Source organism: Miniopterus natalensis, chromosome 3 (genome assembly GCF_054644295.1).
Source record: "Miniopterus natalensis isolate mMinNat1 chromosome 3, mMinNat1.hap1, whole genome shotgun sequence".
Lineage (NCBI taxonomy): Eukaryota > Metazoa > Chordata > Mammalia > Chiroptera > Miniopteridae > Miniopterus > Miniopterus natalensis.
Window position 1 is genome coordinate 31,819,163 of NC_142083.1, and position 22,790 is coordinate 31,841,952.

General features: G+C 39.3%; 1 protein-coding gene across 1 annotated transcript in view; it reads left to right on the forward strand.

Moving 5' to 3' along the window:
* The window catches only part of RNF180 (ring finger protein 180), a 65,043-nt gene that overhangs the window by 16,911 nt on the left and 25,342 nt on the right, over positions 1 to 22,790 (forward strand). The window contains exons 3-4 of the mRNA XM_087815384.1: positions 8,461 to 8,556; positions 10,194 to 11,132. Coding sequence (XP_087671510.1) covers positions 8,461 to 8,556; positions 10,194 to 11,132 — 1,035 coding nt within the window. The remainder of the gene's footprint in view (positions 1 to 8,460; positions 8,557 to 10,193; positions 11,133 to 22,790) is intronic.

The window sequence follows — 22,790 nt, forward strand, 5'->3', positions numbered from 1 at the left end:
TCACATGTGATCATGATTATATCATCCCCACCCTTTTGTCTTCTCATTTTCTGAGGCCATTTGTGTGTTCTGTAAAATATCTTTTTTTCTTGCCTGTTCTTTCTGTTAGGTAGTTTTGTTTTTATTTTATTTTAGTTCTTTAAAATATAACTTTATTGATTTCAGAGAGAGGAAGGGAGAAGGAAAGAAGGAGAGAGAGAGAAACATTAATGATGAGAGTCATTGATCGGCTGCCTCCTGCACGCTCCCAACTGGGGACTGAGCCCGCAGCCCGGGCATGTGCCCCGACCAGGAATCGAACTGAGATCTGTATCCTAGGTCAATGCGCTACCACTGAGCCATGCCCAGCCAGGCAGTTTTGTTTTTATTTTTGGAAGTTCTTTCTGTACTCTAAATACTAATCCCACAGTTATTGTATTGCAAACAGCTTTTGCTTGTTTATATAACTTGTATTGCTCTCTTTATGGTCTTTTTTGATGAACAGAAGTTTATTATATAATATAGGTGAATTTATTAATCATGTCCTTTATGTTTTGTACTTTTTGTTTAAGAAATTCTTCTGTACCTGAGGGGAAGATTTTTTTTTTCCTTCCACTGAATACCAAAGTTTAGATAGGCAGGCTTCCTGCCGTGTCGTCCTGAGCAGCAGTCACCCTGATACTGAGATTACAGCCCAGCTGTATGTAGGGTTCCCCCCTGCGTCTCCCTACCCTGACCAAACCCTGGACCTTCCTCCCATGTTCCACACGCCATGCACATGTGAAATGGCTCTCAGAACAACATTAAAGATTAGGAAGCTGGGAAACAGCACTCATAGCCTTTGGCTCCAGGACCACACTTCTCTGTCCCAGTCCAATGCCAGGAAATGGGAGTCTCACACTCAACCTCACATCACCCACAAAACCAGGAACGGGAACCTGGAGTTACTGTAACGTTTGCTGCAGAATAACCAAGGGCCTCCAAAACCAAGTTTGCCAAAAGAAACAGCGCAAGTACAGTCAACACTCTGCTTTTATAATACTGAGCAGGTGTGTCAGGTTGGGGGAAGCTGGGTCATGTGGGGAACTTGAGCTGTAAGGAAACCTGGGACATCTGAGCTTTAGTTTTCCAGCCACTGGCATGTAGTAAGGCACGTGACAGGGAACTTAGAATGGAATTTTGAAAGAATCTATGTCTACAGGGAGGAAAGGGAACTCCTACCACACCAAGTCTGAGATACATGAACTGTAGGTCAAAACCAAAACCAAAAGCAAAACAACAACAACAAAAAAGCCCTAAAAACAAAAACATAAAATAGCAGAAATGATCTCCATTTGTGATGTCTAGGGCCATGAGGAGAAGGGTGTCCTCGATTTTAGTTTCTTAGTCAGCTTCGATACACTTGAGAACAGGTGAAGTGTATGAGATTCATATAGAGATTTTTGGGAGGCTGCTGGTTCTGAGTGTATGGAATTAAAAACACATCTGAACTACCTGGGAGTTGTCACATGTAAGTGGTGAGTGAGGCTGTGAGAGTAGATGAGATCACTACAGTGTGAATGAAGTGAGAAAGGAGAGGGCTTAGGAACATTTACAGGATGGACAGAAGAAGCAGCTTATAAAATTGGGGGGGGGGAGTAGGGACAAAGATAAGACCAGGAAGTAGGATACGATGCTATGAAAATCAAGGGGCAGATGTCTTCCCGAAGGAGTTGTTGGTTAGCAGTAGTGAATGTTGTTGGGAGACGTAGGAGACCAGACGGTGCCTTCAGTGTGCATGTTGTACACTGCAGAATTCTGGAGGGTGCTTGTCTGTGAAAGGTGCCCGAGATTGGTACAGAGTGGGCGTACAAGCTGTATGGCCATACACCTGAGTGACAGCTAAGGGTGTGCAATAATTTAGCAAAGAGGAAATCACTGATCAGCGTTCACTGTAGTGTGAGTTGTAGGGGCAGATATCAGATTCCACTAAGTTGAGGAAAGTGGAAATTGGGGAATGGTCCAACACTTACTCTAAAGCATTGCAGTTATTTGGGTTATGACCCTTTCCATGACCGGGCTATGAAGTGTTTCATTCTTATAATATCACCAGGACAGTGATGGCCATTGCTATGGTCGATGGGTGTTGCATTGATTATGGATTATATACTTCCTGCTTAATCTTTTAGCTGGGTATTTTGCTCATTTTCTTTCCGGCTTTATTATCCTGCTGACATCTTTCTTTCAATGGCTGTAATATTGAAATAAATTGTGTATTTTTTGCTTATTACATTTCAGATATTTTATGAGCCCTTTTCTTAGCATCAGCATATATTAGTCCATATTTAGTCTTACCCCTGCTAGAGGGGACTAAATTGTGTCCCCTCCCCCCAAATTCATATGTTGAAGTCCGAACCCCAACATGACTGTATCTGGAGATAGGTCTTTCAAAGGTAATAAGGCCAATTAGGGCATAAGAATGGGATCCCAATTTGGTAAGAGGCCATGGCTATAGACTTCCTCCCTCCCTTACAAGTGAGGACACAGCGGCCCGCAGTGCGTGAAGAGGGCTCTCAGCAGAGCCTGAGCGTGCTGGCACTCTGGCCTCAGACTTCCAGCCTCCAGAGTTGTGAGGAGTGTATGTCTATTGTTTGAGTCCCAGTCTGTGGCATTTTGTTAGAGCAGACCAAGCAGACTAAGACATGGCAGGTCCTGTCATAGGCACTGGGAATTCTAGTAGCAGAAGGGAGGTACTCTATTCTTGTGAAGCTTTCAGGATAGTGGGCAATCATCAATATTAAATTTTAGCTGTTTAGGTGGCAAAAACGAAAACTATAGGGAGCCATAAGAATAGGATATAGACGGAAGGTTGGACCTAGTTGTGTGGGGGAGGCTTTTCTGAGGAAGTGGCTTGTGTGGGGATGAGGTGGGTGAGTATCAAGGGTGGTACAGGATGGAAAACATTCCAAGCTTTGGGATCAGCATGTTCAAAGGCCCTGTGTTGGAGAGAATGCGGTATATCCATGGAGCTATAAGATTTGCATGATTGGAGTTGAGAGATGCAGAGGGAGTGTGGCAAGATTTGAGGCTAGAAAGATGAATATTGGTTAGGTCATTTGTGGTCTTGTACATCACATTAAGGACTTTGATCTTTACCCTAAGAGCTGGGAAGTGACTGAAAAGGAATGACATAACCATTGAATATTTAAAAGATCATTTGGCTATTGTGTGAAGATTGAATTTAGAAAGGTAGCAAGAATGGATGCAGGGAGACTGCCGTTAAGAGAGGCTTTCTTTCTTTCTTTCTTTTTTTTATTCATTCTCTTTTGAATAAAAAGTTTTCACCTTCGAAGTACCTTCTCAAAATACAAATAGAAAAACCAAGCAGTTTAACAGAATTTGATTGCTGTATATTTGTAATACTTTTAATTAGTAATGTTAATCTAAATGACCTTTTTGTTATCTGCTCTTTTCCTGTAGTGTTTATAACTGGAGTAGCTAAATAATACATTTGGCTTACTTTTAATGAATTAGCTAAGGGAATGTTATTGCTAACATTTGGAAATATTGTGTTGAACATCTTTCAAAACGTTGGGTAATAACATTAAATTGTTTATGTCAACATTTTACATTTAATGTGTTCTGCATAATTAAAAATCTTATCATTAAATGATAAAAGATAATGTATAACATTTATAATTTTAAAATTAAATGAAGTTCTCCTACACAGCAACTGAACACACTCTACCCTTCAACACAAAAATAAAATAATAGTGCATTAGCTCCCCCTGCTGTTTGAACAGATTATTTCGTCTACAAAAAAAACACGTGTATGTATATTTTTATGTACTTTTTTTATTGATTTCAGAGAAAGGAAAGGAGAGGGAAAGAGAGATTGAAACATCAATGATGAGAGAGAGTCATTGATCGGCTGCCTCCTGCACACCGGGAATCGAACCCCGATCTCCTGGATCATAGGTCAATGCTCAACTGCTGAGCCATGCGGGCCAGGGTACAAAATGTTTTATCAACATTTTTCTGGCAGCATTATGTTAAATTGTTAGTTACTTTCTCTTTCCTTCCTCCTCACCCAATGTGATAAATTTGAGACATGAAAATCTGTGTAGTAGGATTTTTAAAATCCTAATAATACAGTTTTTCTGGTTTTCAATTAAATTTTTTTCCCAAGGAGATAACCTGTCATGTCCCTACTACAAAAGCTTTAAGTTCTTCAAATCGGGCTGCTTCCAGTTTCATCATTCATCTTAAAATACACCCATTAGAACTTGTTTTATCACATATTTGTGTGTTTTTTAAAATTATGTGACCATAGACTTATAAACTTAATAGTTGATACATCCCATTTTACTTGTAAAATTATATTGGAAGTAAATAACATGAATGTCATATACAATTTTTTTCCTAAGGCTTTGTGGTGCCTTTTAAAAAATAGATGGTTTTAATTTTGATGAAATCCAGTTGATCATTTTTTTCTTTATAGTTATTATTTTTGGGTCCTGAGATTATTTTCATTTCTATGCAGTGTTTTCTAGTTTTCAGTGGATAGGTCCTGTATGTATTGTGTCAAATTTACACCTAAGTAGTTTGTGTATTTTACACTATTGTGAAATTTTTCATTCTCCCATCATACAGAGAGACGGCATACAAGAAATTGTATAATGACAGTGTACACTGAAATTACGCTAACTTTTTAATTTAACAGTTTTCTTTGGTGAATTCCTTAGTATTTTTTCATATTATATTGTCTGTGAATAAAAAAGTTATTTTGTTCTTTTTAAAAATTGTGCAAAACGTAACATTTACCACTAGTGATATTTAGGAAACTTGCAATGTTGTGCAGCGGTCACCGCTGTCTAGTTTCAGAACCTGACTTCGTCGCCCCGGGGAAAGCCCTTGCTCATTCAGCAGCCACTCTGCCCCTCCCCGCCCCCACACCCTGGCCACTGCCAGTCGTTCTGTCTTTACGGATTTGCTGACCGGATAGTTCATACAAATGGAATCATGCAGTATGGAACCTTCTGCGTCTGGCTTCTTTCATCTAGCGTATTTTCCAGGTTTATCCATGTTATAGCAGGCATCAGTATTTCATCTTTTTACAGCTGAATGATACTTCATCATATGGATATGCCACCTTTTGGCTGTTGTCAATAGTGCTGCTGTGAATATTTGTGCACAAATTTTTCTTTGGACATGTGTTTTCGGTTATTTTGGGCACACACCCAGGAGTAGATTTGTAAGGCCAGTTAGTAATTCTGTGTTTAACTTACTGAGGAACCACGGAACGATTCTCCACAGCGACTGCATTGTTTTCCATTCCCACCACAAGCGTGCGGGTTCCAGCTTCCCTGCATCCTCACAACACCGACTTTCTGTTTTCTTCATTATTTTTTTTATTTTTTATTGTAGCCATCCTGGCGGGTATGAAGTTGCTCAACCGGCATGTTCTTTATTTCTTTGTCTTGCCATATGTTCTCATGTGGACCCTCACAGTGCAGAATAGAAATGGCGAGTGAAGACATTGTATATCTAATCTTAGAGTGAAAGAATTGCCTTTCACCATTACAAGTTTAGCTGTGGGTTTTTCAAAGATGTCCTTTATCAGGCTGAGAAAGTTCCTTTCTGTTCTTAGTCTCCTGAGAGTTTTTGTCATGAATGGGTGCTAAATTTTATCAGATGGTTTTCTTACGTGTGTTGAAATGTTCTTCATGTTTTTCTTCCATATTCTCTTCGTATGTTGAATCATATTGAGTGACTTTTGTCAGTCTTATTTATCTTTTCAGAGAACCAACTATTAATTTTTCTGTTGTCTTTTTGTTCCCTGTTTCATTTATTCCCACCCTAATTTTTAATCATTTCCTTCCTTTTGTTGACTTTGGGCTTTATTTGTTCTTCTTTCTCTAGTCCCTAAGGTGTGATGTTAGATTATTTGAAATTTTTCATGTTTCTTGAGGTAGGCCTGTTCTGCTACAAGCTTTCCTCTTAGTACCACTTTTGCTGCATCCCCCAAATTTTGGTATGTTGTATTTTCATTTTCATTTGTCTCTGTACTTTTTTATCTTTTATTTCTTCTTTGACCCAATAGTTGTTCAATAGCATGTTGTTTAATCTCCACACATCGGTTGTTTTCCAGCTTTTGTAGTTTATTTCCAGTTCCATACCTCTGTGGTTGGAAAAAATGCTTGGTATCATTTCAGTCTTCTCAAATTTATTGAGACTAGTTTTGTGCTCCCAGATTTGATCTCTCCTTGAGAATGTTCCATGTACATTTGAGAAGAATGTGTATTCTGTGGTTTTGGGATGCAAAATTCTAAAAATATTAAGTTCATTTGTTCCAATGTATCATTTAAGGCTGATATTTCCTTATTGACTTTCTGTTTGGATGATCTATCCGTTGCTGCCAACAGGGTATTCAGGCCCCCTACTAAATTGCGTTTTTGTCAGTTTTTCCCTTTAGGTATGTTAGTAATTGCTTTATATATTTGGTATACTCCTAGGTTGTGTGCATATATATTGATAAATGTTATATCTTCTTGATGAATTGTCCCCTTTATCATTATAAAATGGCCATCTTTGTCTCTTGTTACCTTTTTTATCTTGCCTAGTTTTAGTTTTGTAATGGTGAGAGCATGCCTAATACTGCGTACTCTAGCATTGCCAGATTCAATATTTTATTTTTATTTGAATCAATTTTTAAGTAAAATTTTAATTTTACAAGTATAATATATTCTCCCATTAAAACAACCATGGAAAAGTTAAAGTTTCCTTTTAGATGCTTTTTAATATTTGCACATATATATGTTTCCATAGAAAAGTATAACACTGTCTTTTAGGCTGTATATGCTTTTAATATCATAATACAGAATGTGTTATCTCTCTTTCACTTGCTTTTTCAAAAAAACAAAAAAACTCTACACACCAAACAATATGTATTAGCGATATGTCTTATTAGCACAAACAAATCTACATCACACTCCTTATTTGTCATGGTGCTTTTTCAATGAGAACAGAAGTTGGCCTCATAGCTCATCCTCTGAAAAGCTGCAAATGCTTTTCATTTTTGCCTGGCCTTTCCAGCCTTCCTGCTGTGTCGCCCTATTTCCCTCTGCCCCAAATACTGCTCTTGGCTGGAGACACACAGTCTTCAACTCCACTTCTAATGGTTTCCCAGAGCCCTTCTTGCTTCGCGTCTCCACCACTTTGGCATGGACCACTCTCTGTGTGGTCTTATCTATTATGTACCTAGATACAGCATGCTGTTGTTTCCCTCATGAATCTTTCAGAGATTCCACTCAATTTCTGGTTCATTGAAATCTCCCCATCTATATTTTCTAGTTTAGCTATTGATTCTTTTATTTTTAAATATATTTTATAGGTTTGTGGTTTAAAAGGGAGAATACACTGGTATATGTACTCACCTTGCCATTTTGAAACCAAGAATTAAATCCCTCTCTGCCTGAGTGAATTTTCCCTATTACCATTTTGTGAGAATCTATAATCAAATAAACTTCGGAATGTTTGCCCGACACTCTGGTGAGGAGACGTGTGTTAGGGAGCAGTGAGGTGATTGAGCTGGAAGTTATTCCTAGCATTTCCTCTTCTCTCCCTAACCTGCTTCCATTCAGTAATACCCTCTTCATATCGCCTGGCCTCTCTCCTCAGCCTCACTATTGACGTGGAAAGTTGCATTGTGTTGACCAGAATTGGAGTTCAGGCATCACAAATAAGTCTATAACATTTTTCTTTGGCCAACTATAAACTCTTCCCACAGACTTCCTATTTGCCAGTGAAATATTTTCAAAGTGTGCTGTGGATTTTAAAGCATTAGAATTGGAAGAATTTCAAACCTTTTAGCAAAAGTTTTCTTTTAACATTATAATCCTGAGTGTGGTTTAGCACTGATTATTGTTTATGGTGTATAAAATGCCATTGTGCACAGTGTATAAGATAATGAAATGTGATCTAGCATGCATTAGTAGCTTTTTGTTGTTTATTTGGGGCTTTTCACTGCCTACTTGATTGCCCCTCACCCGCACCCCTTTGCACTTTTCTTGGTCATCTTGATAGAGAGTATGGCAACTCCTTTATTCTGTCATTAGTAGGATCCAGATAAAATTAGAAACTGAAGGCAGGGGAAAGTTGTCATGAATGGCACTGTTTTTCTCACAAACACACAGGAAAAAGAATAGAGCACTGGTTTGTCCACTGAGTAACGTACCAATAAATATTAAATTTAATTGATGAACTCAATAAAATGGAGGGCTTTTTTTGTTTTAAATTCACAGGTAGTTATTCCCTGAATATATATATTTTTTGTCTTTGTGGGCTTGTTTTTGGAGATGGGAGTGAGGTGAAGAGGCTGGTAGTGTCTATTTCCTTCCTAGCTAAAGTTGAATTTATATTTTTGTGTTTTATTTAAATATGAAATCTGTGAAATAAATTCCAAACTAGTAAAAACTAATATCATGCATTTTGATATAACAGGATAGCTATGACTCAGCTGATGATCACGATGCTTGTCGTGTGTGGCACATGAACATAGAAGCCCTTCCAGAGTGGATAAACTGCCTAATACAAAAGGTAAGTTCTTAGAGTCGGAGTGAGATTAGGAATATGTTTCCTCCAGAATGTTTTGTTCCTTATTTGAGAGCTATTTTTTCTTGGATGCATTGTTCTAACAGACATGAAAGGCTATGTAACTATTTTTTTAAATTGTATTTTTCTAAGGAGACTTGACTTGGGGTGGTGAACACATGCAACACACAGAAGCTGTGTAGTTCCTGATGACACCCACTGGCTTCTTCACTATTCCTGGTGCTTTGGTACTTTTCTGCCCTTGAACTGTGTGCACACTTGGTACTTCCCTTTGCTTCAGAGCTCTTCCCACAGATACTCACCTGTTCCCTCAGATAAAGGCCTTGATTCAGTGAGGCATTGCCTGGCCTTACCTGTCATTGGCCCTCACTGTTACCACTCTTCACACCTCCTTTCTTCCTTCTCTGCTGTATTTACCTATCTATAATTTACACAGACACAAACTATAAGTAATACGTAGGACTTATAACTGTGCATAACTTCATCTTACAGATATAAATATATGAATCATTATACACATACATATATGCACTCTTGTCAATTTCCCGCTCCCCTTCTAGAATATAAACTCCATGAAGTCAAGGCTTTTTATATTATGTTTATTACTGTATCCCCAGCACCTACAACAGTATCTGTTGAGTGAATGAGATATCCTATATATATATTACTCATGAATGCACACACAAAATAAACTGGATCAAATATTGGCACAGTAAAAATCAAAATACCACATTTTAAGGTTCTCTAATGAAATATTTTAAGAGCAAGCACTCACCTTGTTAACAGTATGCTGTCATTCTTTCTCACAATTCAAGACACTTAATTCTTAGAAAACTCTAAGTAATGTGATTTTTAGAAAACTATAGTTGTCTTTCTCTGCCTACTAGCCAATATTTTTTTGTTGCTGTTATTAAACAATAACATTTGGTAGCTGTTCCTGCATCCATGCTGACATTGTAATGATTTCCTGCGGAAACACCACTGTGGTGCTTATAAGTGTCCTGAACTTGGCAAACTGTATCAGAACACTGCAAATGTTCCACTCTCGCTGTTGAAAAGATCATTTTAAGCCAGCACATCAGTTTTGAATCTGAGTATGGAAAATACTCTACCTGATGTGTGCAGCCAGTAGGTTTGGGTTGTATGTAGAAAGGCAGGGAAAGCTTGATTCTGGCGGTTGGGAAAGCTCCCTCCCACAGTGCTTGGTATGCAAGAAGTGTATCAAAACAGACACTTTTCTGGGAGATTTTACTTGCAAATTAAGCTCTGTAGACTGATGTGCTTCCTGGTTCCATAGTGGATTTTTCTTTTCATGAGTTCACACTGTATCCATGTTCAACCTCTTGTTTAAAGAGATTCATTTAGAATTCTTAAGAGTATTGTTTCAGTGGGCATGAAGTGCAGTGTGCATCGTTCTAGAACTTTGGAGCGGCTTATCTCTGTTTTATTAGAAAGCTTGTTTCCATTTACTGTTCTGTCTACTAATCAGAAAACAGAAAGCCAGCCGTTTCTGTGGCATAGAAACTTTCATGTGGTTTGCTTAAAAAAAACAACACAACTCCCATTCTTTTTGATGAATTTACAGTGAGCTCATTGTCTTTACCTTCCTTTATTACCTGTAGGCCCAGTGGACGGTGGGAAAACTGAATTGCCCTTTCTGCGGGGCCCGCCTCGGGGGCTTTAATTTTGTCAGCTCTCCAAAATGCGCCTGCGGCCAGCGCGCAGCTGTGCATCTCTCCCGGAGCCGGACCGACTGCCAGCCCGCGCGGGCGGGCCGCCTAACGACACCGCCGCTCAGACACTCGCCACATCCTAGAGTTCAGTCAGGTGGCGGCTCGGACACTCTGCTCACAGGTGGCGCCTTCAGAAACAGAAACCGCAGGCCTTCGGCCATGGCACAAAAGAGTCACGGGCCCGGGCGACTAACAGAGGCCCTCTGCCTGGAGGTCGGGTGGGCGCCTTTGCAGGTCAAGAAGGAAAAGCTGCTCTTCAAAGCGTCCGACTCCAAATGCCAGCTTTTTGTTCCCCAGCTTGGGGCTGCCACCTGCCCCCGGAGAGCTCTCCATAGAAAATCGCACAGCTTGGATCTGAGCATCAGCGAGAAGCTGACTTTCTTGCCCACGTTCTGTGAAATCCGGAGCAAGACTGCGGCCCACCCCAGGCTGAGGGAGGCGCCGTCGGAGCCTGGCAAGCTCGGCCGCCCCTTTCCCGTGGCATCAGGCCTGGATCCTGACACGCCGCTGCAGAGGTTTTCAGCGGCTCCGCGTGAGACCCAGGCACAGAGACAAAGAGGAGAATTGCAGCATGCTCTGGAAGCTTCTGCAGCGTACGCCGAGCGCGCTGGCTCTGACAGCCTGGCTTTCCTGGTGGACCTGCCCGCGGGCGGCAGGAGCGCGCTGGAGGCCTCGGACCAGGAGGAGCGCCTGTCCCCGCTGCACTTCTTGCGCTCGGGCAGCTTTTCGTTGGGGGCCATTAATCAGAGGCTCAGTAAGAGGGAGAGGAGCAAGTTGAAGAACCTGCGAAGGAAACAGCGAAGGCATGAAAGGTGGTTGCAGAAGCAGGTACGTTTTTTAAAGAGTTTTACTGAAAATTCTATATTAGGAATGTTGAGGCTTGGGGAGAGGAGCTAACTTTGAACACCTGTGTTATCTAAAACCTTGGTTTTGATCATTTTTGAAGCATTCTGTTTAGGTGAACTTAATGATGCAGCTCTGTCATAATTGACATGCTTAACTCTGCCTCTGTGGTTGCACGTTTAGAAAATCTTCTTTTGTGAAGTTTTTCCCAGTACTGTTAATATTTTAAAGGAACAGTAACCTCCATGATATTGAGACTAGATTGTCATACACGTTTTTAAATTTATTTGAGTTAGGATTTTATTTTGGGTTAAGTTGGGGCAAAAAAGTTTCTCTAAGTAAATCTAATCTAATGACATTCATTCCCTTTCATCACATTTAGCTTAAATGGATATTTTCCAGGAGCCTTATTTGATTATGTGCCCGCATGGTCCAGATGTGGTTAACTGTGTGACCTTGTGAACATAATCCAAAGGATAATCGACCCTTCCTGTGGTTTTATAAGAGAGCATGCCTCTCTTTGGTTTAAACTTCTATACCCATAATGATATGTTCAAGGGTGGGGTGTGTGAAGGGACTGAGCAGTGAATGTTGGGTGCTGAGGATAGCAATTAAAGCCAATGGGTGAGATGCTCATGGAAATTTGGAAGTTTGAGGACTAGTATATTTCTGTATAAACTTTATTTTTGCAAATGGCCTTTATTATTTTCTTGCTCACAATAGATAGTAGTCCTAATTCATCAGTATGTTGAATATTAACGTCCTCAGAGCTAAAATGTAGAAAGCGGCAACTTTACATAGCAGTTCATTCTTTCAGAAACAGTTAAATGAACTCATTGTTGCTTATGATCGCAGTCACAGACTGAACAAAATAAAGTTACTGCATTGAGTGCTTCGATAAGGTTAGGTCCTTGTCATCTGTCAGTGAGGTAGTACAATTATAGTAATAGGTAACTTTATTTATTTTTGACTGGTTAACTGACAAGAGCATTCCAGGTTGCTTTATTTGCACATGATAGTGTAATGTGGCATCAAAGCATGTATTGTAGAATGGATAAATGAGTAAATTTAGCACCATTATAAAATACTTTATAGTTTAATTTGTTAAAGCTATAAAATTCAAAAATATTATTGAAAAGTTGACCTAAACCTAGATAAATTGGAGATGATTATATGTTAAGTGAATATTCAGAAAGAATACCTTAAAAGCAGTGTGGAAGGCTCTAAAGTAATTCTCTAACAAACAGGAATTTAAAAGAAGTATTAAAACTGTACTTGCTCTCTACTGTAAGTATACACAAATTACATACTTGCAATTTTTAAAAATGTATTTAATTCTTAGCTTGGGTACTTCTGAAACCTCACCTATCTTATTGATCATTTTCCAGCAGGGAACACTTTTACAGTTTAGAGCAAAGCAAGACCAAAGTTAATGGACTTTTTTTCCCCTTAATAGTTACTTTCATTCATTCACACACATGTGATTTAACCCATCTGCTTTGTTAAATTGATCACAGTGAGTGAGCCTTAGACCTGTGACAGGTCAATATAGGGAGTGACATGGTGGGATCCTAATAGGTTTCGTTGGTTGCACAAGAGCTACAGGCCCATGCCCAATGTCTCCTAGCAAAGAAAATTTAACATAGAAATGACATGAGTTAGGGATCTGAGTGTACATCTTGGTTTGAGCCAGAAAGAACAAAAATAAACTTTAACAGTCGGCTTTGCTAACTCAAACAAAAAGATAAATTCTGAAAAGAGTTAATGTTTGAGATAAGTTAATGGCTTAGCAGTTTGGTTCATCCCATGTTTAATAAAGATTAGTTAAATCTGTAAGCATTTATTAAATATTTAGTATACCATGCCTTTGTGTAATTTCAGTACAGATCCCCCCCTTTTTTTTAATGTGGAAAATAAGCATACACAGCATAAAGAAAAAGTTTTTGTTATTAATGATAACTTTTTTAAAGTTTAAAATAATTGGTTGGGAAATATAGATTTCTGACTTTCATTTGGCATTTTTAATGATTTGTTTTTGTGCAAACTATATATACGTCTGTGGCAGATACCATTGTAGAAAATGTTCATGACGTTACAAAAATTTATTGAAACTTTTGAAGCTTAGGAATATAAATGAGACTGATATTGAAGCAGAAAATACAGCCAGTTTTCAGTGGTTTTGTTTGGCAAATGTTAATTGAGCATCTCCTTTGGGGAAAGACAGTGCTGAGCTACATTCAGCCAGCAAGCCTTTTTAAATTCAGCATAGTCTTTTGGGTTGTGTGTGTTTTTTAATTATCATGCAGTAAAATTGATTGATGCTTGGAATTCAGCTCTATGGTTTAAACACATGTATAGATTCATATAACAGCCACCACATGGGGATACAGTTCCATCAACCCCCAATCTCCCTTGTGCCTTTATAATTATGCCTTGATTATATCTTTATAATCACACCCTTGTCCCATCCTTAATCCCAGAAAACCACTGTTCTATTCTCCATTACTTTAGTTTTGCCTTTTTGATAATGTTATAAAATAATAACATAATGTTTTAAAATTAGAATCATGTAGTATATAATGTCTTGAGACTGGCTTCTTTTACTCAGCACAGTTGCCTGTGAGATTCACCCAAGTTGTTACATATACCTGTAGTTCTTTTTTATTGCTCAGTAGTATTCCATTGTATGTATTACCACAGTTTATCCATTCAGCTGTTGAAGGATAAGTGGGTTGTTTCAGGTTTTGGCAATTATGAAAAGAGCTGCTATAAACATTCATATATAGGTTTTTGTGTAAACCTGTTTTCATTTCTCTAGGGTAAATACCCAGGAGTGGGAGTGCTGAATCATATGGTAAGTGTATGTTTAACTTTATAAGAAACTGTCAAATTGTTTTCTTGCCTGTAGCTTTGTAGTAAGTCATGTTGCAGGGCACTGTGATTCCTCTGACCTTACTGCTCTTTTTCTGAATTATTTGAGTATTCTAGTTCCTCTGCATTTCCACACAAAGTTTAGAACAGGCCCTGTTTCTATTTACAAAAAATAACCCTGTTAAAATCTATATAATCAACTTGAGGAGAACTGAGAGCTTTACTATGTTGATTTTTCTAGTCCATAAACAAGTTACGTCTCACTTTCTATTTAGCTCTTCATTTTTTTTTTAATCAATATTTTGCAGTTTTCAGCATTGGGAACCTGTGCATGTTTTGTTAGATTTATAACTAAGTATTTACCTTTTTATATTATTGTTAATTTTTTTTAAAAATTTGGTTTACTGTTGTATATTCCTAGTGTGTAGAAACACAGTTGACTTGTATTTTAACTTTGTATCTTGTAATATTAGTAGCACAGACCTTTGATATCCTTTATCAAATTTATCCCTAAGTGCTCATATTTTTATAATGTTGGTTAATGGTATTGTTTTATCACATTTTAATTTCTAATTGTTCATTGACAATATATAGAAATAAATGGAAATAAATTGTTTATGTTGATCCTATATCCTACAAACTTTCTAATCTCACCTATTAGGAATAGTAGCTTTTTGGTAGATTCTATTGGATTTTCTACTTAGATGATCATGTTGTCTGCAAATAAATACAGCCTGACTTCTTGCTATCTAGTGTGGATCTTACCTCTTTTGTGCTATTGAGTTAGCTAGAATGTCCAGTACAATGTTGAGTAAAAGTGGTGAGAGCAGACAACTTTGTCTTTTTCCTGATGTTAGGAGGAAAGCATCAGCCTTTCACCATTAAGTATGTTAGTTGCAAGTTTTTTGTAGGTGCTTTTTATCAGGTCAAGGAAGTTTCCTTCTAGTCCTAGTTTGCTGAAAGTTTTATCACAAATGGATGTTGATCTTCTCAAATGCTTTTTCTGCATCAGTTGATATGATCATGTGTTTTCAGTGTTAATATTGTTTATCAAATATTGAGCCAGTCTTTCATTCCCACAGTAAATACCACTTTATTATGTTGTATTTTTCTTTCTATATATTGCTGGATACTGTCTGCCAATATTTTTAGAGGATTTCTTCCCTAACCCCACCCCTGTCTGTAAGTGAAGGATATTGGCCTGAAATTTTCCGTATTTTTATACTCTTTGGTTTTGATATCAGGGTAGTACTTGCCTTATGAAATGAGTTAGGAAGTGTTCTTTCCTCTTCTATTTTCTGGAAAATATTTGGAGAATTGATATTACTTTTTAAAAGAATTTGGTAATGAAACTATCCGGGCTTGAAGAATTTTTTTAGAAGATTTTTAACTGTGGATTTAATTCATTTAATAGTTATAGGACAATTCAGGTGATATATTTCATATTGGGTAAGTTTTGGTGGTTTGTTGTTTTCAGTGAATTATCTGAGTTTTTGAAATTTTATGTGTAGTGTTGTTTATAATATTTCTTTATTATACTGTTATTGTCTGTTGGGTCTGTAATGATATCTCTCTTTCCAATCATGATAATAACCTTTAGTATCTTTTCTCTCTCTCCCACACCACCGCTCTCTCTTTTGTGTGTGTGTGTAACTTTGCTAGAGGTTTATCAATTTTACTGACATTTCCATAGAACCAACTTAGAGTTTCAGTTATTTTTCCTATTTTTTCTATTTTCAAAGTCATTGGTTTCTGCCCTTACCTTTATTACTTACTTTCTTCTGTTTGTTTTAACTTTATTTTCCTTTCTCTTATAAAATTTTTTATGGTAGAAACTTGCATTATTAATTGGAATCTCTTTTTTGTCATCTAAGCATTTAATATGACTGCATTTGCTACATCCTTTGACTTCTTGATCTCTCCCGCTTCTAGTGTCTGATCTCTTTCTTTAGCTTGTGGCCTCCTTTTAGCAATGAAATCATTCCACCTCTGATTCCTTTGTTACATCTTCTCTTTGACCTATCTAAGGTCCCTTGTGATTATGTTAGGCCTACCTAGATAATCCAAATTCATCTCTCCATTTTAAGGTTCTTAATTTAATCACAGCTGCAAAGTCCCCTTTGCCACGTAAGGTAACATATTCATAAGTTCTGGGGATGAGGAAATGGACATCTTTGGGGAACCATTTTTCTGCCTATCACATCTTACTGTATATACACTGGGTACTTCTCTGACTTCTTCATTTAATTCTACATCATTTTATGAGGTGATTTCTATTATTATCACCATTTTACAGATGGGGAAACTGAGGATCAGAGAGGTTCAATAACTTCCTTAGGCTCACAGACCTAGCATGTGGCAGGTCTAGATCCCAAAGTGCATGCTTTCATCATCATCATACCACAGAAGATTTTTTTTTTATTTCCCCCTCACATATTTTGCTGTTTGGTGATTCAGAAAACACTGTAGTATCGTATACCTTAATTATTCACTCATCCTCCTCTGCATTTAACTGATGCCCGCTGGGTAGTTCACCATGTGCTGGAAACGGTACACTAAGTATTGAGGATGCAGAAATGAATAGAATACAGTCCTTCCCCTTGGGGACTTTTGAGTGAGTGGGGAAGACACATGTGAACCTCAGCGGTCTCCTCTCTCATACATTTGCAGAAATGCCATAGGATTGGTTTGACCAAAAACTTGAGATGCCATTGGAAGTCCCAGAGCAGTCACAAAAAAAGCAAGCTTGCTTGGGGGAGGGAGGGCAGGAAGATTGGGCAGAAGTTGAAAGGTTGATGACAGAGAAGAGAGAATTATGATGCAGTGGTCAGAAACCTACGTTGGATCGTGAGGATGCTACACAGCTGCTGGAGAGTTCTGAGTAGCTCCAGGCTGGGCCCACACTAGGAGCTCAGTCAGTGGCTGCTCAGTGAATGAATTGAACAAACAAATGGTGTATTCAATGCTTCAAGCATGGTAAATGATTTAAGGGAAGAGGCTAAGAGTCATTCTTAACCCTGCCTGGCTGTACCTTGAAATCCCATTAGGAGCTCTTAAAAACTCCACGCTTGAATCCCATCAGTGATGCTTTGGTTGGTCTAGACTGGGCATCGCTATGTGCATTTTTGTATATTACATATATATTACAAGTGATTCCTATGTGTAGTCAGGGTTTAGAATTATTGGAAAGAAGAGAGGTCCACACAAAGGAATTAGTGATTTAGAACTGAGTCGATAGGGTCCTTGGCAAATGATGTATTAATGAACAAAGAGAACAGATTCTGGTGGCTGTAACAGAGGAATGGCAGTTGTCACCAGGAAGCAGGCAGAAGAGGAATTGGGAGAAGAACCACATTGGAGAAGACAGAATATTTTCATCTTGTATTTTCCAACCTAATGTAGCTCCTTGCTTGTAGGAAAAGACAGTATAAATATCCATGTCCAAGTATATTCAGATAGCTTTTCTTAGTCTGGTATGAAGAAAATGAAAGTCCGACTAGGAGCAAGGGGGAGGGCGGGAATGGAATGGAGAGTTGTGGTGGTGAGAGTGATGATAGCAGCTATTCACGTTCACTGAGCTTTAGTGTATGCTGGGCACAGTACAGGGTGTTTTACTTGTATTACCTGATTTTCATGAGCTGTTGGGCTGCTGGAGCATGGGGAAGCTCTGATGATGACAAAGTTTGGCAGCTAGAGAGGAACCTGAAGGCACCGGGGGAAAAGGAAATTGGGAAGTAGGAGAATAGCCAAGATACGTGCTATCCTTTCCCAAATTTTGTGTAAGGTCAACTTGTTTGGGGAAGGGTAAAACAGTCTTCAGCAGCTTAGTCCCAGAGTGACAGTTGAGCTTATCACATAGGGCTGGACCTGGTGCTCGCTGGGTTTGACAGCTAGAAGCAGGCTATGCCTCCAGCTCTTTTGGCCTCGGGTGCACTGGGAAGACTGTGCCTGATTTACATCCTAAACCTCTACTTTTGGCTTCATTTACCATGTTACCCAAGGTAGTCACTGCCCACCTGCTGTCTCCCTCATTGCCCCATTAAAAATCATAGTCACTTGCTGGCAGCGCCTCCGGGTCCTGTTCAAACCTCCTTAAAACTTGTCTGAGGCTGAGCTGTTCTTGCCCCCTCTCCTCACACCTGCGGCTCCAACTCTGTTGTTTGTGTTAGTTCTTAAGGTGGACAGTGTTACCACAGCTGTTATTTTCTGTTTTCTTTCATTTTCTATGACTCCAATATTTTGTAATACATTGAAGAATCAGTTATAAATCGTACTACCCTAATAATGTAATTCCCTTTTTATTCATTGTTTTTGCTACAGAATCTTAGCTCACTCACCTTTGTTCTCCTGGTTGTGAAGCGGTAGGCTTCAACAGATAATATAGGCAGGTATTCTTTTTCCTAAGGAGCTCCATTTAATACTTCATCAAAATAAAATTGAGTATTTAATAATCCATGAGCAAAAATTTCTAGTAAAAGTACGTATCTGTGCTGCACTGGAATGTGCTACTCAGCTCTAAAATTCTGTGCTTTTTAAAATCCTCAGCCGAGGACATGTTCATTGATTTTTTTAGAGAGAGGGGAAGGAAGAGAGAGGGAGAAAGAAACATTGATCAGTTGGGGCAGGGGATAGAACCCACAGCCTAGGTATATGCCCTGACTGGGAATCAAGCCCATGACCTTTCTGTGTCTGGGATGACACTCCAACCAACTGAGCCACACCAGCCAGGACAACATTATATGCTTTTTTAAAAAGTTTATCTTTATTGTTAAAGGTGTTACAGATGTTTCCCTTTTTCCCCCATTGCCCCCCCCCCCCCCCCAAGGCCTTCACCAAACTATTGTCCGTGTCCATAGGTTAGGCATTTTTTAAGAAACTATGGAGTGCTAGTTTGTGAAAGTGGCATGGATCATCTCGTTTTCCAACACCAGAGGGCACCAAATTTTCTCTTGTAGCAAAATAGTAAAAATCATTTCTTTCCATCAAAGAATTTCATATATTGGGGTAGACTATGGAATGGCATATTTTTAGATTTTGAGAGATTAAGAAAAGTGAGTTGCGCTTTGTGAAAAAGAGTTTACAAATCATAGTAAGGCTTCCTCTTGCTGTGGTCAGCAAAGGCTGCTGGTGCTTTCACTAAGCTGCCTTTCAGGGTATTTATTATGTTTGTTAGAGGGAATGAAACAGCTACCTGTGATAATGCTTGGGGTAATTACTCTGAAGGAGCTGTAGATCCTCCATCTGTTCTGGTTTTCACTTTCAGGTGACATGTGCAGTTTTCTGGAAATAGGCATATCCCCTAAATTCGGGATAAAATCAACAGCAAAACTTGTGCTACAGAGTGGAGTGGGTGCTGGCAGAGGGGAGTGAAATGACCTAAGCCAGTATATCATTTCCCTCGAGCCTCCCTCGCCCCTTTTGGTCCAGGTTCTTCCCACTTCCTAGAAAATGATATGGGCTTTCATACATCTATAACCAGTCCCTCTATTTTGATTTCTCTACTCTGCATTCTCCATTTAAGAAGGTACTCATCTTTCAAGACTCAATTAAAATATTAGTCTCTGATCAACTTATGCAGGCAAGTTTAGCTGCTTCCCCAGCCCCTAGGCTCTGTAGAAGTGCCCTGATCACAGCAGGTAACGCACTGTGGGATTTGTACGTGTCCCCGACTAGACTGTGGGCCTCTACAGGGCAGGGCCTGTGAGTTTTTCAACTTAATACTTCACAGGCCCAGCTATCACATAGGCAGTTAATGTTTGTGAAATTTAAGGTATCTATATATGTGCATGTATGCATGTCTATGTAAACACACTTTTTTATGCAAATAACAAATAGGAACATTTTCCATGAGTTGTTTCCCAAGTACTATGACTTCAGCAGAAAATTGAAACTTATCAACTGCTCAGTTTTATAAAGAAAGTCAAGATGACAGGTTTTAAAGTCAAGCTTTATTCTGTATTGCAGCTGAATTAATCATAATCTTTGAAACAGTTGCAGATCTTTTGATAGTCCCTAGAGGACCAAAATTAATACACAGCTTTGCATTGTAGAACTTAGTAGGGTTCGAGCGTGGCTGCAGAAGTCACCCAGTGAGCAGACTGGCAGAGCCGGGGATAACAGCACTGTAATGAGGGCGTGGCAGTGTCCGCATGAGTGCCAGGCTCTCCACAGGCGAGACGGGTGGAAGGCCAGGAGTAGGCCAGGCTGGCATGTGGTGAGGATGAAAAATGTCCAGAAAGAAGAGAAAATAGTTCCTAGGCATCGCGGTAGAGCTTCAGGGGAAAACCTGGTGACACAGAGGTCAGTCAGGTTAGGGCCTGGGAAGGAATCAGACACCCACAGAGGGACTCAGTTTCTGCCCTCGGACTCCCTTTCCTAAGAAGATTGGGGTGAACACGGCAGCATCTGCTTTGCCCAAGGAGCGCAGTAGGGAACCTTGTCAGGTGGCAGTGGGAGGGGAACAGAACATGGCCCCAGTTCCAGCTGGACTACATGTGAAGGCAGATTAATTTAATTGAGCCTATTGAAATCATTGATTTTTTACCGTAGCCATGAATCAGAATTGCTCTGACCCTAGAGCTGGGAGGTAGTCGTACATTCTGCATGTATAGGAACGGCTAAAACAAAAGGAATCGTGTGGTGTGTTTTTAATGTCTTGACGCTACATGGTTGTCAGAATTTCTTTTTGCAGAGTTCTCCAAACTCTTTTGACTTGAAAGATTGATTTCTTGCCTAAATTGACCTAACTTTGTTTCCTGACTCAGTAATGGGTTAAAAGTTGCCTCCTGAGAAACGCTGCTTTGAAGGTTGCGGGTAGATGGAGACTGTGCCTCTTTGTCCTGGAGCACGCACCACGTGCCGCTGCTCGGAACAGTCGGTTTGCAAGTGTTAACAGCCATTTCATTTGCTCCCTTCTCCACGCTGCACAACAGTCCTCTCAGGAGAATAATCATAGCACTTGGCAGAAAAAATAAACAAGGGGCCCAAGCGAAGAATCCTTTCAATCCAGGTGCAAGCCCCTGCCATGTGTCAGGCCCTCTGCTAGGCACTGGAATACAAACCTAGGGCATCGAAGAGAGAAGAATGGAAATAAAGTATAATACTGGGCATCTTAGAGGGTGCCGTGGGGTACAGAAGAGGAAGGGATCAGTTAGCTCTACCTGAGAAGACTGAAAATGTTTCACAGGAATTGACAAGTGCAGGCGGGTGGTTACAGAACAGCCGCAGAGGTGTACGTTACAGCCGAGGGATGTAGTCAGTGATATCCTAATGCTATGTGTGGGGCTAGGTGCCTACTGGAAATGTCAGGGGTTGAGGATTGTCTGGCCACTGTGCTGTACATCTGAAACGAAAACAGAATAATATTGAGTGTAAATTGTAATTGGAAAAAAAAAAAGATGATTTTAGGTCATGAGCCCAAAGAATATAATGACCGTAATCATAAGTATTTGAGGTACATTGCAAGATAATAAAAAATGGTAAACAAAAGAAAATGTTTCACAGGACACGTGATGCTTGAGCAGAGTCTGGTAAATGAGATGTGATCTTGGAAGATGAAAGGTTTTTGTTCGTTAGACAAGGTGACAAGAGCAGTCCAGACACTGAGAGCAATGCAGAGAATAGTACAGAAGCACCAGTGAGCCTCGCTCTTTCTCTGAACCTCACATAATTCAGTATAGACAAAAGACTGGTAACCTTGTCGGGAGAACTCAGTGACAGGCTTGTAGTCCGTGCTCAGGAGACTTTTTGGCAACAAAGAGGCCCTGATGGCAGGTTTACATTTTAGAACGATTACTCTTCTTAGCATATTGTGGAGACTGAGATAGTTGTCTGGAAACTAGGAGATCAGAAAGTAGAATATCAACCAATCTGGTGAGGACTTTAAATAAGACAGTATATGTAGGAATGGAGCGAAACATAAGAGAAATGGCAGAGGGAACTAAACCAATATGCAATTTAGGAAATATCCTTCAGTGTTGAAATGCTTACTTCAAACCTGAATCATCCAGAGATATACTGATTGGTTATAGTAGGAACTGAAACTTGACCATCCTTAGTTATCCATTCAAGCACCATAACACTAGGAGAATTGTCTCAGCCACAGATTATTATAATTTTGGCTGAGTTTGATATTATTAGTTAATAATATGTTTATATCTTCCGATTTGTTTCTAGAAAGATTTGAGGAATATAAAAATACATATATGATTATATTTTTAAGTAAAGAAATCTGGAGGATAGCAAGAATAGCTAAGATAAGATGAAGCTAAGGGTGAAATTAATACACAAAACTTACACAGCCAGTACAGTAAGGGAAATGACTTAGATACACAGTTCATGAAGTAAAAACTAGTGGCTTTGGAAACCAGTATTTTTAGTACTGTTGGGAAGTCCTCTCCCTTAAGCCTCTCATAAAAAGGACTTTTGAAGTAGAGAACCATATTCTCAGTGGCTTTTTGTGTAGTAAGTAGAAAAATAAATTTTGGAAAGCTGTATTTATAATGAGCCTTAATGTAAGCCCATAGTCACATGCCCGATCTGCAAGGAACCAAAGCATCATCAAGGTGTAGAGCTCCATCCATTCATCCAGGGAGCCTTTGAGTACCTATCTTATGTTGTGTTGTATGCTGAACACCGGGATACAACCGAGAGCCCAAAGGCAAGGCCGCTGCCCTGGACGGAGCTCAGTCTAAAGACATTGAGACGTTAAACAGGTAAATACTATGCAGCGTAAAGAATGTTATAGGGCCCGGCCAGCCGTGGCTCAGCGGT